The sequence below is a fragment of the Osmerus eperlanus genome, chromosome 10, assembly GCF_963692335.1.
Source record: "Osmerus eperlanus chromosome 10, fOsmEpe2.1, whole genome shotgun sequence".
NCBI lineage: Eukaryota > Metazoa > Chordata > Actinopteri > Osmeriformes > Osmeridae > Osmerus > Osmerus eperlanus.
In genome coordinates, this window is record NC_085027.1 from 6,016,486 (window position 1) to 6,036,929 (window position 20,444).

A 20,444-nucleotide genomic window follows, 5' to 3' on the forward strand; every position below is an offset into this window, starting at 1 on the left:
GCCGAAAGCATTGAACTGCAGTAGTGCAGAAACAAGCACACACACACAGTCATGTCCCCTTTAAGGGTCCCTGGGAAAACAATCATGACGGGGCTGAAGGTTGTAGTCCTCTGGTTACTAGCATTGTACCTTCTTGTTCCTATGTCGTTAGATTAAACTACACCACCCAGCTTGCCACTGGTATTAACATTCAGTAGTATCAATAGGACAGTGTGTACCACAGGAACTCACTTCTCATACAAGGTAAGAGAGGATAACGAGTACCAGAAGCTTATATATACTTTTTTTTCCTTCTTACTTTTTCTTTAGAAAGGGGAATACATATTTGCAAATATATGGATAATTTAGTAAATCCATTTGGTAAATATATGGATTATAATATATAATAAATAATATAGTACAGGTCACAAATCGGAAATTTGCTGATGCATGGTTGGAGAACTACATTAAAGTTTTTGGAGACTGGCAATAGGGCGTGTACTGTTCCACTCAGCAGTCACAATAGCTCTTGTCAACTGCAAAGCATGGAGGTTGCAGACGGCAGAGTTTAACGTACAAAATTATTTAGTTTTAGTTAATTTTTACCCACAAAGACTTTTACAATTGAAATGTTCACATCACACTGTTAATTTAGTAACAGGCTTTAACTGTACCTCCCCTCAACCCAAAGATATTCAGTGCTCTGAAACAACCTACTGTTATATATATGTATGTAAAATATACATTGTACAGACACCGAAGAGGCTGGACAGGGAAAACATACGCAACCCAGATCACACAGATCAAAGTATTCTAACTGACCATAAAGTACTGTACTGTGGGTTAACTGTACTGTTGTGGCTAATGGTACTGATACAGTGGAGCGTGGTACATAGAGGTCCGAGTTGAGCCTGGATAATGGTACACAGTTGGTGGAGGTTCGGAGCACGGCACTGTTTCCACACTCGGGTTGGGTTATGGAGAGCTCCCATCTTTTACACTGATTAAGAAAAGCAGGACTCCCCCTCAGGTAGGTAGACGAGGTGGTCTCGGTCCTCCTATTAGCACGTCTTGTTTTCGCTGCACATGTTTGGTCAGCCGAGACACCCCCCCCCCACCCCCCCCCCCCCTTCCCTCTCCACGGGGAGTAAATATTCATCAGGCCTTCCGTTGCTCTGCCGGCGGTCGCCACTCAACTATGAGGCACAGGAAGGGCTATGACAGCGAGCAATGTTAAGTCTTATTGTTCGCCACGCAAGAAAATATGAAAAAAAACACACAACACTTCAACAAATGCACAGTGCAAATAGGCTTCTTCGTTTTTTTTTCTCTCTCTCTCTTTCTCTCTCTCTCCTCCTCTTATCCACAGTCTCTTCATTTTGTGCAGACAGAGACATTTGAGGAGAGGCTGGGGGGGGACTCTTGTCAACTGGACTCTTCTCTCCAGCCAGTGTGTTGTGTGTGCATCTGTGCCCTGCCCCAAGGCTCCCCAAGGGTGGGGAGGTGGGAGAGCTCTACTTGTACAAGCTCATGGTCGGGCTCTGGTACATGCACATGTAGGCATCGCACAGCAGACGTCTGGCCTGACCCTGGATGCTCTTGGGGTCGAGAGCGTGGAGCTCTTCTGGAGTCATCTTCAGGTAGGCCCCCACCTCGGGACACGGAGACACCTGGGGGATGTTGAAGCCGTTCTGCCCTCCTGGACAAATGCGCGCACACACACACACACACACACACACACACACACACACACACACACACACACACACACACACACACACACACACACACACACACACACACACACACACACACATCAAGAACATGAGCTTCACAGAAAGGGACAAAGCTTAAATGGAAGGCAGAATCTGGCCCTATCTCCATCTAACATCCATAACTGCTTCAACTGACTGACTGAAGAACAAGTACACGCCCTATTTCAAGACAGAGGCCAATTCAATGATGATTGTTAGTGTAGGAAATACTGCATACAGACGTGCTCAAATTTGCTGGTACCGTTACACAGGGTTCCTACAGGTTTCAGTAAGTCAAATATAAGACCTTTTTAAGACATTTTAAGATCATAAAGATTTAAGACTTACTCGACGCATTACCAAAACAATATTCAAATCAACGAAATTCAGAAAAAATATTTTTATTTTAATGAATGGGGGGGGGGGAATTCATTCACATATGAATTGCGATTCAGTCTTCTAGGGATTCACATCGATTCACTTTTTTTTAAGCATATATTGAATTGCAATTTGATAAAAAATCGATTCACGATATTTTCGATTTTTTATCGAATAGTGACCCCAAGAATCGAATTGTGAAGTACCAAAAGATTCCCACCCAAAAGGGCCTACACAACAACGTCCTGGGTTCAAAACCAGCACAGTGCGTAGTGCCAAACACATCCGAGGGCCCAGATCCCTGTAACCGCAGCGCACTCCCCGACTGTCCAGATCCCCTCTCCCAACTGTCTTTACAGGTACCCAACTGTTCCACCAGGAAAGGCTCAACCAAGAGTTTAAAAATAAATGTACCTGGGTTACTGTGCATGCTCTTTCAGACATGCTGGGGCAGTAGTACCGCAACAGCCTGGGTACAAATCCACATTTTAAATTGTTTATTTTAACTTAAAAGTGACATTGACATGTGAGACTTCACATAGTTTCATAAAATAGCTCATTGAAATAATGTTTAATTCCTCCTGAAAAGTGATGACATTAAAAACGATTGCATTGTGTATACTGGCATGCCTTTGGTATGTCATAGAATAAATCAAAGAAGCTGTGAAAAAGAGATGAAATATTGCTCATGCTACTAAAGTTATTCTACACTGGCCTGGACACATTAGTTTGTTAGGTAGGATAATTGCCAAAGAGATACAAGCTGAACTCCAAGGTGAAGATACGTCAGTTTCTGATCGTACCATCCGTCACTTTTTGAGTGAAAGTGGCCTTCATGGAAGAAGACCCAGGAGGACTCATAAAAAAGACAGACTGGAATTTGCCCAGTGTCAGAAAGCTGTTTCAGTCGCAGTTCATGGGTCCTCCAACAGGATAATGACCCAAAACACACAGCTAAAAGTACCCAAGAATGAATAAGAACAAAACATTGGACATCTGAAGTGGCCTTGTATGTGTCCTGGTCTGAATCCTATTGAACATCTGTGGAAAGAGCTGAAACTGCCCAGTCTGGAGAAGACAAACCCGAGCCAGCTGGAGCAGAGGTCTCAGTGAGAGCTACAGGAAAACATTTGATTGCAGTGATTGCCTCTAAAGGTTGTGCAACGAAATATTAGTTTGAGGGTCCCATCATTTTTGTCTGTCATTTTCATTCGTTTTATTATTTACAATATTTTGTTGGAAAACAAAATCAAAAGCAGTCTGATTTCTATTACATAAAGAATAAACAACGGCAGATGCCAATTACTTTAGTCAGTTTTAAGTTATTTCAGAGGAAATTGTACATTCTTTTTATTTTGAGGTGTACCAACACATTTGAGCACGTCTGTCTGTACACACACAACGAAGCAAACAAATCCAAAACTACGGAAGGCAACACTTTACACTAAGGTTACATAAACTAACATGTAACTGCATAGCAATACCTATAGTCAAACACTGTAGGTAGGAATTGCTATGCAATTGTTAGTGGAAGGTATTACAGAATTGTAAGAAGGCACAGTGTGGAGGAGGGATGTAAGTGGATGTTTTAAAATGCCATCCGAAGGTTGTGTCATCAAAACGAGATCAACGTTTGTATCCACTGCTGTGTAGTTGCATGGTGGTTAATGTAACCTTAATGGAAAGCGTTGCCCTGTAGAACAAGCGTGTTGACATACCGTCACGGTCGGCCATGCTGTCAAAGAAGAGCCAGGAGGAGTCAGAGGCGCCGTACTTGACGAAGGCCACGTAATGGCTGGTCTCGATGCAGAGCACGGCGAAGAGCTCCATCCTCTGGCGAGGGAAGCTGCCCTGGCGCCACACGCACTCCTGCAGCTCCTTGGGCACGGACAGCTTGCCGTGCCGGTGGGCCTTCCTTCTGGGGTGGAGGTGGACCTGAGACGACACACACACGCGTGCAAGGAGTGAGAGACACGTACACATGCATGTGCACACGCAGGATGGTTGTTTGGGACTTCTGTTGTATTGCTCAATTAAACGTTATGTCTGTGTACGACGGGGTCATCAAAAACAAAATGTTTCAATCACTTAAACATGAAATTGAAAATATCTCTCAATCCCTGCTGTAAATGTATCCACTTTTCCCAAGTTCTTTAACAAACTTCCACAAACTTGAAGAAAATGTGTTATTTCTTAGGGGTTGTCGCCACCAAGTGGTACATACTGGTACTGCTTTAAAACTGCAAGCCATGGTTGAATTCAAAGCTAGTTTGGATGAAATGTCTGTTACATTTTTCATGCTTGGATTACTACATTGCAAGCCACTCCTGAATACAATGTTTACATTTCAATCTTACTTGAGTATTGCACTTTTCACAGAACTGTTTGATCTTCCCAGCAGTGATGTCTCCGTCATCGTAGCACTCCCGGCACTCGTACAGCGCCAGGCCCCCGCAGATCCGACACTCCCTGGGAGCTGGACACAACACACAGGGCTGAGGATCTCGGACTCCTCCTGTACTCGGAGGCAAAAACTGGATGACGATGTCTCATATTACTCACTGTCTTCCAACAGGTCTGTGATGTCGAGCTCGAGAGAGGGGAAGATCTTGTTGAACATCTTGAAGTCCTTGCCGAAGCGAGGCATCTGGATGATGAGGCAGGAGGGCGCCTGGGAGGCGCACACAGGCAAAACAAACGCACACGTTACAGAGGAACACGCTGTCATACACTTGCACATACATAATAAGGGAGTCAGATGGCTGAGCGGTTAGGGAATCGGGATAGTAATCTGAAGGTTGCCAGTTCGATTCCCGGCCGTGACAAAATGCCGTTGTGTCCCTGGGCAAGGCACTTCACCCTACTCACCTAGGGGGGAATGTCCCTGTATGCTCTGGATAAGAGCGTCTGCTAAATGACTACATGTAAATGTACATAATACACAGAAACAGAAATTTCCAAGAGATGTAAAAGCACTATCTTGAGTCACCACGGTCCAACAAGTGTCTGTCATTTTTGTGTGGAACCAGTAAACAAAAAAAGTCTATGTGTATATATGACAGACAGGTCAGGTTACCTCAGCAAACTTGAGGTCACTGTTGATGAAAGACCACTCTATGAGCTGCTGGCTGGTGGGAACGCCCACTTTGTCCTTTTTATCCATGAAGATCTGGTAGAAGTAGCAGTCCTGGACCTTCTGCCCTGCCGACCTGAACACCAGAGACAGCACTCGTCACGGCAGGCTCGGTGGAGACGTGTGTGACAGCACAAATACACCCCAGACAGCAACCCCTAGATCAGGGAACTCCGTGGACGTAAACACCCAAGACTGATGATGATGAGAATGTGGTACCGACCTCAGCTTGAGTAAGGGGTCTACCCTCAGTATGTGGTGGAACAGGATGTTGAGAAACTCCTCTGGGTCTGCAACCACAACGATAGAACCGTATGTTTGTCGGCGAGGTATTTACAGCATGTATCAAGTCCTCCCTCTGTCAGAAGCAGGCCCACATACCTTTTTCCTCCGAGGTGAAGCCTGAGGCAGCCTCCACCTTCTCCAGGATCCGCCTCAGTTTCATCACTTTAGTAGCACACACATACCCGTGTCTGAAAGGCACGGGGGGGGGGGGGGGGAGAAGAATGCTATTCATGCACGAGCAAAAGGACGGGTGTGGCTACAGTATGTAGAGATTATCTTCTCACAACACCACCCCCCCCCCCCACACACACACACATTCACACTCTTCCACACACGTACATGCGAAGGGGGTTGACTATTTCTGTGCGCAGTAGCTCCTGGGTCTCTCTGTAGTACTCCACATCAGTCTTGGACTTGGGCCTCAGGAGGACCGTGTCGAGGACCGAGCTGAAGGAGAACAGACTGAAGGGTGCGGCGAGAGAAAGAGAAGGGAGACAGAAACACAGCCACCAATGAGCAATGACAACTAACACAAAGTCGCTGTCATTGCTCCATACCTGGACTGCTTGAGTCATTCTGAGGGAACAAACTGTTAAAATCGAAACAAGTGATCTGTTCTCTGGCATGTTCTCACCAGAAGAGGGTTGAGTCCAGGTAGCAGGAGTTGTAGTGGCCTTGGATTCCTTTCTTCTTGCCCACCATGACGTCCAGACCATCATTCTCAGTGCGTGGTGGAGTGTTCTCATGCACCACTTCACTCAGGTAGCCGCCAAACGCTACACACACACACGCACACACACACACACACACACACACACACAAACAAAACATACACACAATTCCAGTTGAGCTCTGAAGTATTTCATATTCCCAAATGCTCAACTCTTATTGGTCACTGAGCTTAGTGACGCCGGGAACTGACCTATGGAGTTGCAGCGTTCTATGGGGTTGGAGGAGTGGGGTAGGGAGGGGAAGCGGGAGTCGGGCCGGCAGCACTTGAGTTTCACAAACAGGGCTTTCTTGGGTGGGCAGCTGAAGTAGCGTGTTCCCTTGAAGGTACCATCCGTACAGCCTACACACTCTTCCTCCTGGAAGAATATAAGTGTCCGTTGTGATCAAAACTGTAGTAACCTGCTACACTAACAGTGCAACACACAAGGAACTAAATTCTGTGTGTGCTTCCAACAAGGCAACAATTAAACAAATGTGCCCGGTGGCAGTTGATCCAGAGTTGATCCCTCCAGCTCAGTTCCAGAAAGGACTCACCAGCTCCAGGCCAGCCAGAGGCTCCAGCAGACCCGGGGGCAGGCCCACCCAGCGGATGACCCCACACAGGGGAGGGTTCTCCTTCACCTCCACCAGGGAGCCCACCTCCAGCCCTGGCACCCCGCGTGGGGGGCTGGGAGGCCGTGGGGACGAAGGGGGAGGAGGAGAGGGCTCTGGCTGCTCTCCCATCACCGATTGGACGGAGAGGGAGAGCGGCCCGTGACTCATGCTACCATTGGGCCCCGTCTTGCGGCTCAGGCTGAAGGGCAGTGAGTGGAACTTGTTGTCATTGGACAAAGAGGTGGTGGGCGGGGCCCTGGGGGGCGAGGCTTGGTTAAAGTCAGGGGGGGTTTCCGTGAGAGACTTGGCAGGGTCCTCCCCGACTGAGGAGAAAACAGACCAAAAATCATCTCTCACTTCCTCAGATGTTATACTCACAGACAGCATGTATGTGGAGCTATGACATGTTTAAAACTTGTTAGTATTCGCATTTAAATTGACATCCCAAAAGAGAATATCCCCTTAACCCTTGTGTTATCTTCGGGTCATTCTGACCCATCAGTCATTGTGACCCACCGTCGTATTGCGACAAATTTACCTCCTACAAAAACAAAGTGAAGCATTTTCTTTTAACTGTTGGGCTGTCTCAGACCCCCCACATTGCAATGGTTAAAAGAAAATTATTTTTATTTGTTTTTGTATTGGGTAAAATTGGGTAAACACAACAGTGGTTCGTTATGAACCTTTGGGTCATGTGACCCGAAGGCAGCACAAGGGTTAAGCCATTAGCTTTTCTTCTTTTTTTTTAAGGAAAATAAATAGCATATAACATAGCCTAACTCCACATTCATACATACTGTGCAGGCATGTTAGAGGCTGTAACCAAGATGGGGTGTTCAGACACCAATATAGAAGAAGAAGAAACACAGTATGTGAACAAGGTAGGCAGGGTGGCAGGAAGTGGAGCATGGTGAAAGGGGGGGGGGTTCTGAGACAAGAGTGGTGAACACCAGGACAACACCTTGACAGGATCGCCTTCCAAGATCAGCTCCAGAACTAGTCTAAACCTAACCCGAGATAAGGCTCAATCTATGAAAAAGAGAAAAAATGTAATAAATATTTCTAATTATATGATGATTCAACTACATTGATATGATAAAACCCTTGGTATTGACCACATTCAATGTGACTGATTCATGTTGGTGTTTGTGATGACAATCACAGATGGAGAGAACCGAAAATCTACCCCTCATCTACATACCTGTCCCATCTACATATCACCCAGGACAATGAAGACACACCTCCTCCCTAACACCTCAGTGCTAAAGGCTTTTAATAAGCTCATAAGACTGTATATATGCATATGAGTTATCCCTAGTAATGCATTACTTCCTCTCTGACCCCAAACAAATGTATTCTGGGAAGTATGGGACGCTTGATTTAAAGGATCATTAAAAGCCTTTAGTGTTTCTGTGAAGACCGTACCACAACACTATGATGCCATGCAGGAGGACTTGCACGTTGAATGGGAATGAAACAGGACTGAATGTAGGGTCTCGGTAGCAAGGTACTGCTCATATTAGAGTTAACTTTTCATCCTTTAAAAACCTAGTTAAAACCTAGCTCTAGGATTGTCGTGGCTTTAGGTTATTAATAGTAGACTCCCACTTGTTTAACTGAAAACGTTCTGATGACTGATTGTTGAATCAGGGCTGGTACTAAACTACAACAAGAAACTGCAAACATTCTAAGTCTCCTGAAGCAAGGGCTGGAGAACAGAGAAACTGAGACAGGACCTTGCTGTTAAGACGCTGGTGATTGCTTCCTGTTTGTCTTTTACCTTCATCAATGTACCATGTGCTTTTGGATTTGGACTGCGCTGGGGGATCAACAGAGCTGCCATTTAAAGTATAATAAAACTCAGACTTGCTTCTAGTCCCACACTGATGACCTAGGCCTGTAAATAACACAAGTCAGATGGAGAAAGAGGGAAATAAGCAGGTGTGTGTGTGTGTGGGAGAGAGAGAGGGAGAACAGAGACAGCTCTCTGTGTGTGAGAGGGAGGACAGAGTGAGAGCTCTGTGTGTGCGTGGATGTTTCCCCTCTGTCAAAGCAGTGCAGATGAGAGAATGGACGAGGCCCACTTACCGAACCATGCAAGAAGCTCAAATCAATATTTCTCAAGCCACACACGTTTGCCTCTCCACACAACACCTTCACCTTTTTTTTCCCCCCAATCACTGTCGTTTCTATCACCATCTTTTTTTGGAGCATTTCCAATACACAGTTAACATAACACCCCCTCTGTATTGGTCCCATCTTTTGTCCAGCAGCAGCTATGGCTAGTAATTCACATCAACTGCAGTTATTACTTAGTTAGTTAGGGTTAGGCTGATTGGGTGACAGCAGGCAGCACAGCAGTACCTTTGCTCTTTGGTTTGCTTTGGCCAGAGGAAGACTTGTCACTGCCGCTGCCTCTGGGGGCAAAACTGTGCTTTTGCAGCCTTTGGTCCTGCATGGCGTATTCTGCACAGCCCAGAGATACACTCACAATTAGAGGCATAACAATCCCCACCAGGACACATTGTTAGCTACTGTTAGCATCCACATTAAGAGACACTGTTGCTGTATCAATGCAGGGTATGGAATGAAAGCTAAATCTGGAGACTTTTCAGAGGGCATTGAATCAATATTAATTACTCTAGTGTGTGTGAGGGCAGGTACTGTAGAACTTTCTAAAAGTGCTACTGTCAGAAGTGAAAACACTCCGGTCATACAATACACTGTAAACTGTCAACGGACGCAATACCTTTCCAGTAACTAAAAGAACACAGAATAAACGTAAGTTCTCAGGTTTGAAAGGCCAAAGAGGCTATAAAAGAAGAGAATGCATTAGCGACCCCCCATACATTTCAAGTGCATCCAAGCAGAAGCATCTAGAGAAACGTTGGTGGGGAGGACAAGCAAGCGGGCAGCACACATAAACAAATCAATAAGCCAATGGCGAGAACAAAGAGGCTGAGCATCTCACTTGACTTTCAAACACAAGGCAGGCCATTACACAAAAGAGCCTCTGTGAGTCCTACCAGTGGACCACAAACAGAGGATGCACAGAGACCCAGCCTAACGCCCACTGCTCACTGCTAACACGGCTAGACTCCCTGAATATGGCTCGAAAAACAGAACAACTCAATACCAGATATCAGTATTTGATTCTAGGAATTCCCCCCCCCCCCCCCCCCAAAAAAAATGTAAACGAAATACGGCCGGACTCACCTGGCATTACGTCACAGATGGGTACGAGGCGAGTGTGCTCCAAGCTAGCGAAATTACACAGGAGCTTCCCATCGAAAACACCATCCCAGTCCCCGATAGGATTGTCCTGGAAGAGCGGAAGAGAGCGGCACCTTATTACCCCCGCGGGCGTTCCTCATCTCCCCAAACCGGTACTTACGGTCCCAGCACAGTTATTATACCACAGCTCATCTCCACCCTGATGATGGGCCTGCCTTCGCACTCCCCGGCAGCGCCCTCTCTCCCCCCTCCCCTACTGTAGGTCGAAACACTCCAAAGTGGCTTATTTCCCCACAGGGTCAAAGTCCCCGCTGCACCAGGCTAATCTCAGCAGGGTGGACGAACAGTGTTGTTGATGCTCTGTGTTCGGGGGAGGGGGCTGGAAGGCTGGCTGGTTGTAGAGAGGACGTGATCTGACCAGTGGGCTCTCCTCAGCTGCCCGCTGGCCCCGTGCCATGCTGTTGGTCATACAGCAAGGCTGGGTATCTACCTCACTCCTCCGCGTGACTGACTACTGGCCTTTGTGCAAGTGGTATGGACTAAGTAAGTGGGCTGCTGGCTAGTCAAATGCCTCGCTTCGAAGTTTAAATATCTTTGTCCAACTGCCATCTGATTCCAATAGCAACAGTAAACAAGGGTATAAACACCTGACACTGAGTAAACACATCATTCATCGTAACCCAGCTGTCTTGTACATGCACTTACTTATACAAACTATTACTAACCCTGTTTAAACTATCATTTAACTTAAAACAAAGGCAGAGCAGAATTTATTTAATGTCTTCCATCATTCCTATTCCATTATCATTGCATATGGCAAACATTACATGTATTACCGTAACTAAGGTAGCATGTCATCACAGATTCTTAACTCCAACTAGATCCAGCAACAGACTGAAGAGAATGTGTGTGTGTGTGTGTGTGTGTACCGGGGGGGTTGGCATTGTCTTACCATATCAACACCCACGTAGTATCCCAGGCTCTCATTGCCAGGCAGCAGGTCACAGAAGATGATGGTTCCCCTCTCAGGCCCCTCCCTGGTCTGCACCAGCACCCTGGAGTTAATCTCTAGAGGGGGGAAGTCCTGCTCCTCTTCTACTAACGTCACATGGTCCACCTCCAGCTCGCCTTCTTCCTCGTCCTCCCACAGCTCCAGCTTGTCCAGGGCCACAAACACGCCACACTCGTCCTCGCAGCGGAACAGCTGCCGCCCCTGGTAGGAGCCCTCTGTGAAGCCCTGGCCCCGGCCCTCCTCCTAGCAGATGGGGAGGGAGAGGTAGATTGTCATAACAGAGGGAGAGGACGCTACAGCAATGCCCAACCTGCCAGCTCAGCACTCTGCAGGAGAGGGAAGTCAACATCACACAGCTGGGGGAGAGGGGTGGTGATCGATTACTGCGGAGGGCACAAACAGCTTGCTCCAAATGTTTCATGGCAGAGTGTTTCTGCGTAACTCTAAGTAACGATTGCAATCAAGCCAAAACCCCTGCACTTTGCATATGACAAACTATGTGAACACTGAGAAACACAAGATGGAGTACAGCCAGAGGAATTGAAGGTGTATTGAGTAATCTGAATTTGATAAGAGGCATTTGGTTTAATTGTGGTGTTGATCTGAAGCACATGAATGTGCGAGACACTTTCCACTGCACAGGGGTCAGGCTACTTGTCCTCCTTCACCCACTCCTACAGCCTACAACTGGACTCCAAGGAATAAGTACAACATTGTGCTCTCCTCAACAGCCCTTTGTAGCTCTCTACTTGCACAATGTCTTGCAAGAAATACTCAATTCACAAGTTTTCCAACGATAAAGACCATCGCAAATAACTGTCTAGCTGAGGCTGTAAACACATACATGGGATGGTAATGGAAAACAAAACACAAAGTTACAGTGGTAAAGATGACTCGCGAGTTCTCACCAACAGTTCCACGCCGAACCAAATTCCAGAGAGTGCCCGGTCGGGCAGGAGCGAGCCCTTGAAGCGGACCACCCCTGGCAGAGACTCATCCCCCGAGCGGAGCTGCACACGCACCTTGGACCCACAGTCGATGTCACGGGCGCGCTCCAGGCGGGACTTGTTGCAGAGCAGAGCGTAGCGCTCCTCACAGTTGGTGATGGGGAAGAGCAGCTCAGCTAGCTTCTCATCCAGCTCCAGCAAGTCCCTCTCGTCTAGGCTCAGCACCACGTTGGTCTGGTCCAGGATTCGCAGACTCCTCTTGCCCTTGCTGGGGGGGAGTGTGCGGCCCAGGCTGTTGCGCTCCTGGCAGGCCTGGCCCAGGCTGCCACGGGGGATCCTCAGGGTCTTCTGGGCAGGTTTCTCCACTGTGCATTCCTTCACTACCATGTAGAAGCGCCAGTCCTCCCTGAAGCCCCCGCTGGGCTTCTCCTGGCTCCACAGGGCAGAGCTCATGGCTGGGGATGGGGATGGGGCATAGCAAGGCTGAGAAACTCCAGTGGGGAAGGCAGGTCACACAGAGCAAGTTGAGGGGTACGCTCACGGGATCCTGGCCTGGAGTTCCCTCATGATCTCTCAACTGGCTGCTTGCATGTTCCACACCACTCCCACATAAACCCAAGCTGTACCTGTGTGTCTGCGTATCTGAAATACAAATTCAGTCAATGAGATTTATCAATACAGACCTCCAAGCTGTTTCCTCAGAAGACAAAAAAAAGACATGTGGTTTGATGTAATACGTAGAGACAAAACACCACAAGTCAAGATTGTAATCTTTTCACTGATCAGACTTCCACTGATTTGAAAGTAGCCCTTGTATGGTAAGAAAATGACACTGACATATTGCACACAATGCACCACCTCAAGGGGAAACAAGCATGGCTAATACAAGAATTAGCCATGCCAATATTGCAAACCAATTTAAGGAAAAAAGATGATCCTCTAAATATTCTGAGCAAGCAATTATTCAAACACACTGGACAGACATGACTCACATTTGATTTTAAACATTGGAATTTCCCCAACTTAGTGATGGATAGACAAATAGTCTGAAGAATAAGAAGAGAGCTATGCGGGGGATCCAATATACTCAATTCCTTCCTGGTATTAGACAGGAACAGGGTCAACTAAATATGAAGGAGCTACGTATTTCCGACTCCTCATCCAGCCACAAGATTGACGTTGTTTGTTTTGTGTAAACAGTAGGCTAGGCTACTACTAGCTAGAGACTCATTGATGGCCACAGGTATGACACTGCATGTGGCATTATAACAGGAACACACAGGACATATTCTATAATAAGACAACACTAAAAAACAGTGAGACTGAAAATGAAACAGCTTTCTAGGTAGAGAGCTAAAGTACATTTCCCAAGGTCTTGCTACTGTACATCCACTTTCGATCTTAAAGCACTGTGTATGAGTAAAGATTCAGCTAGCTATGACGACAGCTATGGTTTTGTAAGAAAGTCAAGGGATGTCCTAGCTAGGTTAGCAATCTTATGTTCAGCAGACGTTGCAATACCCATCAGTGACATCATTACACAAACCAGGCAGTCAGCTGGCAGTGATTCTAGATTCTAGGAATTTAAGTTGAATGTGTAACTTCCCAGCACATAACATTATTTATGAAAATATGAATGCTGAGTGTATAATTATAAACAGTATGACTATATTAGCTAGCGACCGTAACGCCCTTTCATTGACCAACATTAGCTTTTTAGTAAAAATTAGCTAGTTGCTATCTCGATAGCATCACTTTGGCTTGGAGCAATGCTTAAGACCATGTCTTACTACCACCAGGAGGAAAAACACGCAATCGAATATGTTTAGTGTTAGGCTATAGTTCCTTACCTTATATCGATAATTTGTTATTTCAGTCCAGGGATTTATAATTTTCACGTGTTAATTACCTAACTAGCTAGGCAAGATGCTAGCCTGCTAGCTGTCAAAGCCAGAACTGTCAACCTCGAAAAAAGCTAACGCCGCGTTAGCTAGCTAGCAAGACAGCACTAGAAAGCTCTACAGCATTAAATGTAGCCAACCACCTAGCTAGTTTAACCGTTCTAACTGGGAATACATTACAGCAATCCGTACTTATATATCAACCAATTTAAGTGACATATTAACAAACCATAATTTAGATAAAAAGGAACCGAAATTATTTACAGGACCACTGGCCCAACCAAACTTACTCTGATCGTTTACGTTTCCTCAATCGTGACTCATTGGTCCATCATTGTTATTTCGGGAGGTAATAGGTTACGCCTCTTGTCACTGGGTAAGTCCCACCCCCTGGGGTTTTCCCAAGAGTTAGATTGAGACGTAACTGCAACTGCGATTGGGTTTTTGAGCAGTAGCATGATGCAAATTGTAAATTATGTAGGCCTACAAACTATTTTTATAAAATGTCCCCTTGGTAAACCTATCATGAAAGCTTTTATAGGTTTAGTGTGGTGTTGTGTGAATACATTAGGCACAGGTGTAGAGTAGAATAGCATATTTATAGATTTTATTACACTTTTGCATTCTTCATTGAAACAATAAACCAACACAGGATGTAGGCTACTCTAAACTTTAGGCCTACGTCCTACTTACAATAAATCTGAGTCACTTTTTACACACATAAAACACAAAAGTTTTGAAAAGCCAAAAAACTTTTTAAAATATTGTTATGTTACAATATTTTTATACACTGTTGTCTGGACCACTTAATCTACTGGATTTAATGTAACTAATCAGAACGTTAGTCGGGATTCTCTGAGAGTAAACTCCTCAACCTCCTTTGGACTCAGCTCGTTACCTTTCAACCTGACAGAGGAAACAATCAATTGAATTCACACACAGTTTACTCACTGGTTTAATGATGCCTTATTCTCACAGGGATTACATGTACACATTTATTTAACAAAACCATAATCTGTTCACTCAAAAATAGACAGATATTAATTATTTGATAATCACTGTTATTTACATACCACACTGCCTCCACACTACTGTTGCTTTTAAGAGCTTGAATCAGGTATTCTATCCCTGTTTTGGTGATGCAGTTCTTTGTTAACCTACAGAGGAAATAAGAGTAAAGACAGAGAATGGATTTGACATAGGGAGAGGAGAAAAAAAAAGCAATGATCTGTAATAATCAAAGAAAATAAATCTATTTTCTATACTCACCACATCTCCTTTAATGTGTTACTTTTCTTTATGACTTGGGCCAGAGCACAAGCTCCTGCACTCCCAACACCATTCTCTACCAAGCTGCCAGGGGGGACAACAGTTCATGAATGTATCACTGCAACCTTAACCTGCCTACTTTTAGGTATTTTGAGGACTACAGTGTATATGTAAAATGACACACGCAATACTGGTACTGATCAACTTGTCTTTACAGAGTTCGGGGACATGACTTGAATGTCAATAAGTGCGTTGTTACCTAAGCCACACCAGGGTCTTGCTGTTCTCTAGGGCTTTGGCAATGGCATCTGCTCCTACATCCCCAATCTTATTCCCCCAAAGCCTGAGAACATATAGATAATGGAATGGAGAAACAATTGTAAAAGGCACAACATCTTCAGTCTTTGAAATCATCAGTCATTATTAAATTATTCTCTAAATGGTGAGAAAGATCAAAAGTAATCTTACCCTAAAAACTGCAGTGAATGATTGAACTTCAGTCCTTCGGCTAGTTGCTTTGCCCCTTCTTCTGTGATGTTATTATTTCCCAATCTTTAACAAGGTTTCAGAGATACAGTCAGATGGACAGTAAGAGGTTGGTGTGCTTTAATCACCATTACAATACAACTGTGTGTTAAACAATGTGCTGACCTGAGAGAGAGGAAATTCTGTTTGGTCTTAAGGAGATGAGCAAAGTGCTTTGTGCAGGCGTCTGTAAGCTTGTTGTTGAAGAGGCTTTTGAGAGATGCAAGATTTTATCCCACTATGAACCAATTGATAATTGGATATTTTAAATAAAAGATCTGTAAATTATATTGATAATTTAGATTACTTACGCAATCTTTTGGAAGCTTTCACACTGAATACCCTTATCAATAAGTTTTCGGATTCCTTCATCTGATATGTTGTTGTTTCTGAGACTAATGGTGTAAAATGAAAGACAAGAAGCATTTTGGCAACTCTTGTGTTTTGTGATTCTGTTTGTTGATCCATTTAACACATTTACATAAAATATATGTATAAATACCACAGCACAGCTTTCCTATTTCTTTGTAAGTCACTTACTACAGAGAGCCACACACATGCAGGCAAGGAAGTAGCTGCTCCACACCGACATCACCCACAGAGTTATAGTCCAACTGAAGCCCCACCGGGCTCTTCAGGTGCTGGAGCACATAGGCCAGGGCAGTGCACTCCACAGGACCAATGTTACAGTAGGTCAGCTTCAGATGCTCCACCTCCAGTTTCGCCATTGTTTCTCTGGCAATCTTTCTTTCCTGCATCTCGTAGATGCATTTGATGAGCCAGACAAAGCTTGGCATGGCGTGCATGCTCTTTTTTTCCCCATCCACTGGACGGGGGATAGACTTGAAGTGCTTGTGCATGCTTCTGGACAGGCACTTGAACACCTGCCTGTACTTCCTGTCCAAAGATGGTGACGGGCAGCATTGCAGCATGAGGCCACTGTGGCGTTGAGAAAGAAGCCCTGACACGAAGGTGGCGGTTATCTGAAGGTTGGGTGTGTCTGCTTTGACAGTAGCTTCGGAAATTCCCTCTTGTTGGCCTGTGGAGGCCCAGCAGTGCCGCAGACACGCCGTAGTAAGATCTGGCTGCTGTCTTTCCTGGGGCTGAAAGAGCTTCGAGATGGTAGAGGCATTATTATTGTTGACAACAACGTAGATTGCTGCAAAGAAACACTGCATGGTGACATGAAGGAACTCGTAGTGTTTGCAACTCATAGAGGAGAGGTCCTTGCTGTGGATTAGGAAGCCCATAGATATGTCTTCCTCAGTCACCCCACCTCTTTGCAGCTCTGTTACCGAGAAGACATAACAGGAGGTCTCAATGCCCTCTAAGGCTAGCTGTCCAAGATGTTGTATGGTCTCCAGGTGATTGTGTAGCCAAGAATCCCCTAATGATCTGTTCTGCCTTTGGTAGCGCTGGAAAAAGTGCTGCAGGACCATCAGGTAAACATCTGTAATGGTCTGAGGACTACCTCCTCCACAGCCCAGCAGTTCCTTATAGCACTTGGAGACAATCCAACAGAAGACAGGTTTATGGCAGAGACCCAATAGCGTTGAGTTGCTCTTTAGCGACTGAAGGACCCTGGTGGCCACTGTGGGGTCTTGATGGTGCTTCCTCACAAAGGAATCAATCCCATCTGGCGAGAAGCCCTTGAGAAGAACCTCCTTGCTCAGATATCTCTTTAGAGCAGGGCTCACAGCCTCCGGCCGACTGGTCACCACCTTACGTACCCCCTTCATCAAGGTGCCCTGGAGCAGGTTGAAAAGAAGGGTGTGCACAGGGGCAGACTGGGTTGGGCTGCAATGCCTCCTCTCGTCTGAGAAGCTCTGTTTGAGTTCGTCCAGGCCATCCAGCGTGAAAAGAATCAAGTGTGGGTGGTCCAGGATGAACCGGAAGAGAAGATCCTGGTCCTGGTCAGGCCAGCAGCAGTGCAGGAAGAGCAGCTCCTTCAGGGACAGGTCCCTTTGTTCAGAGTTAAGTCTGCGACAGCTGAATGGAAAGAGCAGTTGGAAACCCTGCAGAGCAACTCCTTTTGCCCACTGCAGATGGATTCTCTGAAGAAGGGTGCTCTTCCCACTGCCTGCCTCCCCAGACACCATCACTGTGTCTGCATGCTCGTTCAAGGTTCCCACCATTCCGACAATGTCCTCGAGGCCCAACACCCTCTGGGCCTCAGTGCATCCGTGAGCCAGCTCCACATCACCTTCGGTGTAAATGTCATCCAGGGATAGACTACAGGTCCCATTGTATGTGCTGAGAATATGAGACTGGGCTGACACAGAGCTACGTAGCTTTTTCTGGTACTGCAAGCACACTACAGGAACAAAGAAATCAGAGAGTTTGCGAGGAAGCATGCACACAATACAACAAACTGGGATTTGTTTTATGATACAGTAGGGCATTCAGGGGAGTGCAGTAATGTACCTGTGGGAGGTTTCCACTCCTCTTGGTTAGTTAGTGAGTGAGGCTTCTCTTCTCTTTGAATGTATTGAAGGAGGACCTGAGCTGTAGGCTCCCCTTTTGAACTGACCAGGTCAAGCAACCGCCTTGCCTACAAGATAAAATACATTTATAACCAATAATGCGTTGCTTCAAAGACTTACCCCACCTCCGTCCTGTCTACTTACCTGTTGAGATGGGGTGTGAACACGCAGCTGCACTTCATCACAATCACACACCGTAAAGCTTCCCACTTCAAGCAGGATCCGGAGAGCTCCTTCAATGCAATCCCTTAGTCTCTTTACAAGACCCGGCCTCTCTGACAGGAGGATCTGGGCTGCAGAGTCAGGTTTCTTCCTAGACTGTTCTAGATCCGAATCACAGTGTCCAAAGCACAGCCCAGCTCTCTGAACCTCAGGAAGGACCTGTCTGATTGAAGCCAACAGGAGCGCACAAGCTTCCTCTCCCTTCGAGTAGACCAGGTCCAATAGTTCTCTGACGTTGGAGCACAGGGTTCTGCAAGGTACCCGGACAGTCTGGTAGTCCTCCCAAACCAGCACACCAGTAGCCAAGAGCAGGTCCAGCACACTCTCCAGGCTCTCAGAAGCCCCACTACTGCACAGGGTCTGTACCAGCTCTGCTCGCTGTCTCAGCACCAACTGCTGGGCACTCATATCTCCTCATGTTCCTGATCAGGACAAAGCTTTACACAACTTGCACAGTCTCATTTCTGAAGTCGAGGCTTCATGTAACAGCTGCCACCGTCACAAAGTTAATTCTTAAATCATCTGTCAGAACTTGTCAAGCAACTTGATTCATTACTAAATTTGTGAATAGAAAAGAGATCATCTATTTATACAGATCATCTATTGTCTGTGACTGTGCACATACAAAAAAAAGGAACCGGAAAAAAAGGAACAGGAAACACAACCACATGAACCAGCCTAACCAGATCGTAGTTAAGATAAGAAAAGATAACGCCGAACTGATAAACACCACTCTTGCCAAGTCCAGACTGTGTAGGCTATCTAATACTTATCGAGGCATAGCAATGCAACTGTTTTTATAGCCTACTGTTTACCTATACAATATGATCATCGGGTCCACATGAAATATGCCACTTTAAATCCTGCCAAATTTAAATTGACCCTACATTTAACTGATTATCATACTGAGGCTTTGAATAAGTCTACTTACATGAGTCGATTTCTCCAATGGTGCTCTTTTGATCTTTTCCTTAGAACTTTCTACAGAAACGTTGTCAAACGTACACAGCGTAAGCATCACTGCTTTACTTGTTTTACTTGTTGTAGACTTCCTCATTCTTGAAGTCTTACATCATAGGGTTTACTTCTCTACTCGAAGAATTCAAATAATTGTATAGGACTTTCTGTTTGGATTTTCATACCTTGTGCTCCTTTCAAGTAATGAATGCATGATAGGCCTACACTGATATATTGAAACAAGCTTCATGTTTTTAAATTTGTAATTAATATTTGACCACGTAGTTTGAAACAACAGGGATGGTACTGGTTATGGTATTGACAGATAGGATGGTCTAAAGGATTAGACATTAATGTCATTAATGTCTAATCCTTTAGACAGGGGTTATTTTTTTGCTATTTTCAGAGATTAGCAATTTTCTATCATTGTTTTGAAAACATAATTGAAAAAGTAAAGGGTGTGGAAGTAGAACAGACATTGTTAGAATAATATAGTGTCAATTTGAGATTTTTTTATCACAATTTTGAAAAGGTTATTAAGTGTAGCGTGGATTTCATGCTATTTTCAGAGATGAGCAATTTTCTAGCATTTTCTTTAAAATTTGATTGAAAAAGTAAAGGGTGTGGAAGTAGACCAGACATTATTAGAATAATATGGTGTCAATTTGAGATTTTTTATTACAATTTTGAAAACGTTATCAATCTTATAGAGGATTTAATGCTATTTCCAGAGATTAGCTATGTATTTGCATTTGGTTAAAAAAGTTATTGAAAAGGTAAAGGGTGTGGAAGTAGACCAGACATTGTTAGAATACTCTGGTGACAGTTTGAGGTTTTATATCCATATATTATGAAACACATACATTTTCTAAATTGTACGGTTTAGTTTTCACCCGGTCCCTAACGCGACGCTGCAAAGGAGCGTCTTCTCCGAATGTGAGACGAATGTCGAATGTCGAAAATGAAACTAACTTCACCTCGGTGCCTATATTTACGACGGTTTCATTCCTGGGACGATAACACGGGGCGGGTTGAACAT

The 20,444-nt window shown here is 45.2% G+C and overlaps 2 protein-coding genes and 1 long non-coding RNA gene across 8 annotated transcripts in view; 1 reads left to right on the forward strand and 2 right to left on the reverse strand.

Annotated features, from left to right (window-relative positions):
• Positions 1-4,993, forward strand: part of LOC134027720 (uncharacterized) — a 65,156-nt gene extending 60,163 nt beyond the window's left edge. The window contains exon 4 of the long non-coding RNA XR_009931466.1: positions 4,687-4,993. This is a non-coding gene — a long non-coding RNA (uncharacterized LOC134027720). The remainder of the gene's footprint in view (positions 1-4,686) is intronic.
• cylda (cylindromatosis (turban tumor syndrome), a) lies at positions 1,319-14,269 on the reverse strand. 5 transcript variants are annotated; one of them, XM_062470746.1, is made up of 18 exons: positions 13,899-14,269; positions 12,124-12,690; positions 11,042-11,344; positions 10,072-10,177; positions 9,220-9,321; positions 8,636-8,752; positions 6,796-7,178; positions 6,452-6,617; positions 6,164-6,305; positions 5,869-5,991; positions 5,626-5,717; positions 5,468-5,534; positions 5,188-5,320; positions 4,674-4,782; positions 4,469-4,587; positions 3,830-4,046; positions 1,483-1,678; positions 1,319-1,448 (listed from the first exon to the last, which is right to left on the reverse strand). In XM_062470746.1, exons 2-17 carry the CDS (start codon positions 12,499-12,501, stop codon positions 1,494-1,496), a joined length of 2,742 nt encoding a protein of 913 aa, XP_062326730.1. In that variant the 5' UTR covers positions 12,502-12,690; positions 13,899-14,269; the 3' UTR covers positions 1,319-1,448; positions 1,483-1,493. The 5 variants fall into 5 exon arrangements, with proteins under 5 accessions (XP_062326730.1, XP_062326728.1, XP_062326729.1 ...); XM_062470744.1 differs by having other exon boundaries at positions 12,010-12,690; XM_062470745.1 differs by lacking the exon at positions 9,220-9,321 and having other exon boundaries at positions 12,010-12,690.
• A 260-nt stretch (positions 14,270-14,529) lies between these two features.
• nod2 (nucleotide-binding oligomerization domain containing 2) lies at positions 14,530-19,563 on the reverse strand. Of its 2 annotated transcripts, none has more exons than XM_062471798.1 (11): positions 19,380-19,563; positions 18,371-18,870; positions 18,168-18,294; positions 16,284-18,057; positions 16,055-16,138; positions 15,870-15,953; positions 15,687-15,770; positions 15,478-15,561; positions 15,219-15,302; positions 15,023-15,106; positions 14,530-14,855 (listed from the first exon to the last, which is right to left on the reverse strand). In XM_062471798.1, the coding sequence occupies exons 2-11, from the start codon at positions 18,854-18,856 to the stop codon at positions 14,783-14,785; spliced, it is 2,964 nt and encodes a 987-aa protein (XP_062327782.1). In that variant the 5' UTR covers positions 18,857-18,870; positions 19,380-19,563; the 3' UTR covers positions 14,530-14,782. The 2 variants fall into 2 exon arrangements, with proteins under 2 accessions (XP_062327782.1, XP_062327781.1); XM_062471797.1 differs by having other exon boundaries at positions 18,371-19,003.
• Between the last annotated feature and the right edge of the window lie 881 nt (positions 19,564-20,444).

Excerpts from the sequence above, each read along its gene's own strand:
- cylda (XM_062470744.1), bottom strand. The coding sequence starts at position 12,501 with ATGAGCTCTGCCCTGTGGAGCCAGGAGAAGCCCAGCGGGGGCTTCAGG. Across the intron at positions 10,178-11,041 it reads ACTACGTGGGTGTTGATATG|GACAATCCTATCGGGGACTG; the intron begins GTAAGACAATGC and ends CCGCTCTTCCAG. Across the intron at positions 8,753-9,219 it reads AAGCAAACCAAAGAGCAAAG|GCCTAGGTCATCAGTGTGGG; the intron begins GTACTGCTGTGC and ends TGTTATTTACAG.
- nod2 (XM_062471798.1), bottom strand. The coding sequence starts at position 18,856 with ATGAGTGCCCAGCAGTTGGTGCTGAGACAGCGAGCAGAGCTGGTACAG. Across the intron at positions 15,303-15,477 it reads AAGACCCTGGTGTGGCTTAG|CTTGGTAGAGAATGGTGTTG; the intron begins GTAACAACGCAC and ends CCCCCCTGGCAG. Across the intron at positions 15,107-15,218 it reads AACACATTAAAGGAGATGTG|GTTAACAAAGAACTGCATCA; the intron begins GTGAGTATAGAA and ends TTTCCTCTGTAG.